Source organism: Microcebus murinus, chromosome 8, assembly GCF_040939455.1.
Source record: "Microcebus murinus isolate Inina chromosome 8, M.murinus_Inina_mat1.0, whole genome shotgun sequence".
In the NCBI taxonomy this organism is placed as follows: Eukaryota; Metazoa; Chordata; class Mammalia; order Primates; family Cheirogaleidae; genus Microcebus; species Microcebus murinus.
In genome coordinates, this window is record NC_134111.1 from 84,221,225 (window position 1) to 84,228,899 (window position 7,675).

Below are 7,675 nucleotides of genomic sequence, written 5' to 3' on the forward strand. Positions count from 1 at the left end.
GCTATCCAGCAGAATGCCTCCTCATTCCTAGAGGATCTACTCCCTGATCCGTCACTGCTTCTGATGTTTCTTCCTAAAAATATAAAAGACAGTGTAACAGTAACCTCCTAATAAAACACAGCATCGTAGGTAGAGACTGAAAGCCTGCTGCTATTTGTTGTTTAACAGTTGATACAGGTATTCTGGTGATGCCACTGTGCTGCTTAGTTACCCAGTCCCCTTTTTTTTTTTATTGTGTTAATGGTGTGTTCTATTTTTTACTATTAAGCACCTATGTTTTAATAGTGTAAAAAATATATTGCTTATAGGTTGCATATAAATTCAGAGTTTGGAATGATGGTGTTGCCAAACAACCATAGATTGTTCAGATGGGTGGCTGAGATAGTGACACCTTTAATTTCTGATGGTTCAATGTGCACAAACTTGTTTCATGACATGCACAAAATTATTTAAAATGTTAAATAAAATTACCTTCAGCCTATATGTATAAGGTATATTTGACACATAAATGAATTTCATGTTTAGACTTGGGTCACCTCCCCAAGATATCTCACTATGTGTATGCAAATATTTCAAAATGCAAAAAAAATCCAAAATCGGAAACACTTTTGATCCTAAGCATTTCACATAAGGGATACTCAACCTCTACTAGTAGAATATTAAAGATTTACTTTGGTTTCAGTGATGATAAATTTTTGCATGTATTATATTTTTCCTTCCTTCCTTATCTCTCTCCCTCCCTTCCTTCCTTTTTTCTTTCTTCCCTTTCTTGCTTCCTTCCTTCCTTTCTTTTTCTTTTCTTTTTCAGTTGAAAATTCCAAAAGTGAAACTTCTGTAGGAGAAATCTTACTTCTAATGAAAGAGATGACCCTTATTTCACAAAGAACAAAGACAACTTTTAAATGCCAAAGGATTTTTCAGAAATACAGCTGTGTACAGTAATTCACACATCTAAGAATCTAAGCTAAATTTCCCAACTCACAGGCATTGATTGATAGGATACAAAATCTTTAAAATTTTATAAGCAAGTGAAAATGGTGTTTTTAAAATACACCTTAAATTTTGAAAATAAGGGTGGAGAAGTTGTTTTTTGGTGTAGAAAAAGACCTGACTAGAAAACAAAGATCTTTGGTTAGATAAGTAATCCAATCTCTAATGTTATCTCAAATTTTTATTGCATATTTATTGAACATTCTGACTTTAATGTTTATGGCATCATCCAATAAAGATAACACTGGAAAACCTCAGGATTCTCATAAAAGCAAGATAAGTTTGCAACAGTGGAAAATTGTTGCAGAGACAATTGTTCTGGTTTTGTAAAGAGCAGACTGCAAAAGGGATAGAGTTAGAGGAAGGGAGATCATTTAGGAAATTCTTGGGATCATCCAAGCAAGACATGATGATGGCTTGAACCAGGATGGTAGCAGTGAAGAGAACAAAAAGTAATTGCATTTAGAAGATAGTTTGGATGTGAACTGATAAAACTTAGTGACAGATTAGATATGGGGTATGAGGTTAAAAAATAATAAAAGAAGTAGAGGATGACTCCTAGGTTTAGGAGCAAAGTGATTGGAAGGACTGTGGTGTCATTTATTGAAATAGGAAAAGTTTATGTTGTAAACTAAGTAGATATTTGCCTAGTTGGCTGGAGAAAAAATGGTATTCCACACAAAAGCAACATCATAAGTCAAGGCATAAAGGTTTTAAAGATCTTGGCATGTCCATGGAGGGAGTTTGAAATGGAGGACATGGAATGGACATAAAGTGAAGAACTGGTGAGCATAGGGCAGGCTGGCAGATGGAACTGGCAATGTCACCAGGAGTTAGACCACAAAAATTGGACTTGATGCTGTAGGTTGGAGAGGGATCCTGAGCCATCCAGAGGTTTAAAGAAATCAGTCTTCCATAAAATAAAGCAAAGAACTCAGAAATAAAGAAGCCATGGCAAAAGAATTAGGTATGCCTATTGAATTTACACATCCATCTCCAAACTAAATAACAGGTAAAATTGAGGTTACAAAACAGGATATAAATATTATGCAATGTGATAAACCAAAAATAATATAATCAACAAGAATCAGATTGAAGGAGTTTGAAGGGGAAGAGTGAATAATAATCTCTAACACTTGCAGAGGCTAAGTAGTTTTTCTTAAGTGTTCTGAGGACACATTCAATCCTCACAAAACTCTTTTGAGGTATCTACTACAAGAATAATTTCTTGCCATAATGCAGATAAGGAGACTGAGGCCTGAAGAGCTTAAGAAATGTGCCAAATTTTTTTACAGCTACTGAGGGATAGAGATAGGATTTGAATGTAGCAGTTTGGTTCCAGAGTCCACAACTTTTAACCATTATTCAGAGGGCTAGTCTCTGGACAAGATGGAAATCTTTATAACAGGGAATCAATTTTTATTAAGTGCAATTGAAGCATAAGGATAAAGGGTCTCCATCTTAATGCTTTCTTTCTATGGTGAAGCCATGTTTATCTCAAGCTCAATAACTAATGCAGTTTTAATCTGATTTCCTTTTTTCTTAAATTCCTTTCAAGAATAATTAAATGGAATACAATTTATTTAAATATTTCATTGTTATAAAATTATGTTAAAAAAATTCCCTTTCTTCTCTATACATCTCCTTCTTTTTCTACAAATGCAAAAAAATTACTTGGAATTATGTTTACAAGGTGATAATACAAATTACATTGGTGTCCTGGTATTTGGAACGATTTATTGCTATCTTTCATACTTTTCTATAATAATTGATTTTTAAATTATAGAATTTGTATCATTTCAATAAGAAACAATAAATTCATTATTATAATAAAAAGAAAAAATGCTGAAATGGGAAGGAGGGTGACAAGATTATGCTAAACATGCTTGTGGGCCGGGCAGCCATTTTGGGAAGAGCTTTGTTATGGTTGTGGGCTAGCCACCTCTGCCCGGTAGAGGAGTTGGGACTCGTCCTCATACTCCGAGTCTCATCCCTGGCCATAGCCCGGCCGCTGCCTGAGTGATCTGTGTGGCCTTTTAAATGATTGAATGAAGATGGAAATGGATCAAAAATAATAAGTGACTTCTCTACCAAAGCAGTAGAAGATTCTTCATATCACCTTCCAGTAGCTAAATTCAGTTTCAGGAAGGGACAGAACAAGTGAAATACAGGAAACTGAAGAAAAGAAAACCTCATTTTGAAACTATCTTTCTCCTTGACTATGCTTATCCCCTATCTTTCTACTTGTTTTACCTTTGCTCTGAATTTATAAATAAAGACCAAAGAAATAGAATATACATTTATACCAAGAAACTTGCCTTGAAAGTTGCTATTCCCTGGAGGGAAAAGTATATCAAGTTCCTGTCTGTTTTTTTTTTTTTTAAAGACAAGAATTCTAATGTCCTTAAATTTTGAAGGTTAAGACAAATATACATCTGCATGCTATTTTTAGCAGTTGCATGAGTAAGAATAATGAAATTTGTATTTTAAGGGCTTTGTCATGTGGATGTTTTGCCATTGGAATTGACTCCTCATATCTTTTATAGGGCTTTGTATTATATTTTTGATCTATCATCTTGATAACATTACTTGCCCTCACTTGAACCCACACCTGTCTTTCTAACTATGACCTTGTTATGAACAGTGTTTGTACTCACTGTGCAAATGTCCATGTATCACTTAATTAAGCAACATCATAGTGCCCTAACTCAAGGAAGTTGAATGAGGTGAACATAGACATAGCTCTTTCCCCTTTCCCCCCTTTTATAAATGTAACAAATATTTTTTATGTTCCCCTTCCCCTTTCCACCTTCCCCCTTCCCCCTTCTGGAAACGTGTCAGGAACTAGGTAGTTTAAGATGAACAATTGAGGGGACTGAGAGAGTGATCCACGCAGAGTCTGGCTGCTTTGTGCTTCATCATAAGTCCTGCTGCTGACCAGGTTACTTTAAGCACCCTTTTAACAAGAAAACCTCGTGAGAGATCCAGCTGGCAGACTCCAGGAGTTCAGGAAACAGGACCATAGAGGTTATACTCTGGGATCCTGGCCATGAGGTTGGATGCCTCACCTTGCTGAAAAAGAGACACTGGACCTAAATGGCGCAGCATGATTTTGTTCCTGCTTGGCTAAATTTCTCAACACCACAGTCAGCTAAGTCACCTACTGCAACCTTTGAGAAACACGGAGAGCACCTACCCCGAGGAGAAGGTAGATTTGGAGTAAGCCGTCGTCGACATAATTCCTCTGATAGCTTTTTTAACAATGGACCCCTACGAACTACAGGAGATTCCTGGCACCAGCCTTCTCTGTTCCGCCATGATTCTGTGGACTCTGGTGTCTCTAAGGGAGCATATGCTGGAATCACAGGGAACCCATCTTATTGGTATGGCTCTTCCCGAGGTCACGATGTTATGAGCCAGCGTAGTGGAGGTGGCACAGGGAACCATTGCCATTGGAATGGCAGCTTCCACTCCCAGAAAGGCTGTTCCTTTCAGGAAAGGCCACCTACAGAGATTAGGGAAGAAAAGAAAGAAGACAAGGTGGAAAAGTTGCAGTTTGAAGAAGAAGACTTTCCTTCTTTGAATCCAGAAGCTGGCAAACAGAATCAGCCATGCAGACCTTTTGGGACCCCTTCTGGAGTGTGGGAAAACCCACCTAGTGCCAAGCAACCCTCCAAAATGATAGTTATCAAAAAAGTATCCAAAGAGGATCCTGCTGCTGCCTTCTCTGCTGCATTCACCTCACCAGGATCTCACCATGCAAATGGGAATAAATCATCATCCATAGTTCCAAGTGTCTATAAGAACCTGGTTCCTAAGCCTGCACCACCTCCTTCTAAGCCCAATGCATGGAAAGCTAACAGAATGGAACACAAAACAGGATCCCTTTCCTCTAGCCGGGATTGTGCTTTTACTAGTCCAATCTCTGTTACCAAACCAGTGGTGCTGGCTGGTGGTGCAGTTCTGAGTTCTCCCAAAGAGAGTCCCTCCAGCACCACCCCTCCAATTGAGATCAGCTCCTCTCGCCTGACCAAGTTGACCTGCCGAACCACTGACAGGAAGAGTGAGTTCCTGAAGACTCTGAAGGATGACCGGAATGGAGAATTCTCAGAAAACAGAGACTGTGACAAGCTGGAGGATTTGGAGGATGACAGCACACCTGAACCAAAGGAAAACGGAGAGGAAGGCTGTCATCAGAATGGTCTTGCTCTCCCAATAGTGGAAGAAGGGGAGGTTCTCTCACATTCTTTGGAAGCAGAGCACAGGTTATTGAAAGCAATGGGGTGGCAGGAATATCCTGAAAATGATGAGAGTTGCCTTCCCCTCACAGAGGATGAGCTCAAAGAATTCCGCTTGAAGACAGAGCAGCTGAGAAGAAATGGCTTTGGAAAGAATGGCTTCTTTCAGAGCCCCAATTCCAGCCTGTTCTCCCCTTGGAGAAGCACTTGAAAAGCAGAGTTTGAGGACTCAGACACGGAAAAAAGTAGCAGTGAAACATCAGATGATGATGCCTGGAAGTAGGCATATAAATGCTCACAGTTAAATCTGACCCGTAAACTCTGTTTAGGGAGTATACAAAAGAAATTGTTCTTTTCTTTTCTTACGTTGTTGAATACTTCATGCACAAGGGAAATAATCATATCCCAAAGAGAGAGCAATTGGCTTGTTTAGCATTTGTTGTTCTTCCCTGTTACCTGCTAAAAGAGAAGTTTGTGTGGTGGGAAAGATTTTTAACACACACACACACACACACACACAGAGTACATATGGGGGGATGCACAGGTGGGAGCTGGCAGTGCAGAGAAGAGACACTGGTCTGCAGCAACAGCTTCTACTAGCAGCCCTTGGGGCACTCACCCCTGTGCTCAAGCAATCATTGTCAATGACAAAGTGACTATTGAAGTTATAATTGTATTAAATTAATGCTAATAATTTGGATATTTTATTTTATTTTTGGCTGCTCGGGTAACTTTAGCCCTTAACCAAGTGTATGTGGTTGTTTTTTTTTTTTGTTTTTTTGGGGGGAGGTACAGCTGTAAAATATTTGGATATAAGAAATGTTGTGTTATTCTTGCAGCCTTGATATTCAGGGTGGATTGTAAAATATAAATTTTTGTGAGATTTCAAAGATTAAGATTATTTTGATAACATTATAGATTTAAAAGATGTGGTTATCACAGGTCTGTTGAGGGGGGAAACTACTGCATAAAATAACTAACTTGGAATAAATATTTTGCATCAGTTTGGAAAAAAAAAAGATTATGCTAAACATGAGGCTCACTTTTTCTGTTCTTATAATTGTTTAAAAAGGAAAACTACTTGTCATCTCAAACCCCCCCAAAATTCTATTCTCTAGGTCTTAAATATTAATTCTATATACAAATCTAATAACTGTCTACCTATGTGGACTACTTGTGAAAATTTAAATATTTTATCACTCACTAGTGTGGCACACATATATGGGGACAACAGTGGAAAAGCACTTTATAAAAGCAGTGTGCCAAAGAATGGATTTGTGGTAATCTCGTGCATATTAAATTATTTAGCAAGGTAGAGGTAAGTTCCTTAAATAAATATTCAATCATTTGTGTGATGAAGAGGAAAGAATAATGGCCCATTATGACAGATTACAGTGTCACCAAAAATTATACTGGAAACCAGGGACAGTCCTGGCTCTACAACTGGACCCTTAATATTTTGGTCAAACCACTTTTCTAGGATTTTGTATTCCTACAAAATGAATAGTGAAACTAAATGATCTTAACACATTGATTGGACACATGCTCCTGCCCTGAAATGAATAATAAATAGGATTTAAAAAGGCATAAGGCTACAAAAAGGACAGGAGAAGGAGCAACAGAAAACATCAGAAGTCAAAATTTTGGAAAGTGGGAAGTGGATGGATGAATGGTAACTGACTTAGCAAAAACTAGGGGGGGTTAGGCAAAGGGAAGAAAAAGCAAGCTGATACCTGTTGCAAAACTTTGGAAAGGCTTAGGAATTGCTCACTCCTAAACTTTTAAAACTGCAGGGTATAGTGAAAAATAGGATTAGCTAAAATTCCTAATAGTTGTACCTCTGGATCCTCTTTCCTTATCTGTATCTTTAAACTACTAGGCCTTTTTTTTTTAACACCAGAAAAAGATTGGAGGTTTGCTTTCTGGAAAAGTTGGACAAGACAGGTTCTGTACTGATAGTGGAGGTAAGGTGGCAGTGGGATTAATTAAGGGACTACATACTAATAATCAAACTCTCAACCACCACCACCACTTGGCACCCAGTCCTTCTGCTTTTTAGGACTTTACTCTTAATTAAACCATATAAAATTACCAATATTCAACCATTTTCAATCTACAAAAATATCAATTTCATATGACTCAGCATAACACAAACCAACATGCAAGGATCATTATATGCTTAAGAAAAGTCTCAAACATGAAAAGCAGAGTCCTAAACAAACAAAATAGGATCAAAAGAAAGCTTACAAAGAAATCATGTATTATATCCATGAAAGGAGAACAAGGTACTAAAATTTTTTAAAGTGACAACTGAAGATCATGAAAAAATATCTAAAATGAAAAATACAACAAAAACCAAAAGTTTAAGGAAATAATGTCAGAGAAATCTCTAAGAAGATAAAACAAGAATAGGCAAAAATATAAAAGCAAAAAAGGTAAAAAAAAAA

At 37.4% G+C, this 7,675-nt stretch overlaps 1 protein-coding gene across 1 annotated transcript; it reads left to right on the forward strand.

Annotated features, from left to right (window-relative positions):
• The first annotated feature begins 4,010 nt into the window (after positions 1-4,010).
• On the forward strand, positions 4,011-5,439 carry LOC105862319 (vasculin-like protein 1). Its single transcript, XM_012748548.2, has one exon. It carries the CDS (start codon positions 4,087-4,089, stop codon positions 5,437-5,439), a length of 1,353 nt encoding a protein of 450 aa, XP_012604002.2. The 5' UTR covers positions 4,011-4,086.
• Positions 5,440-7,675: the final 2,236 nt, after the last annotated feature.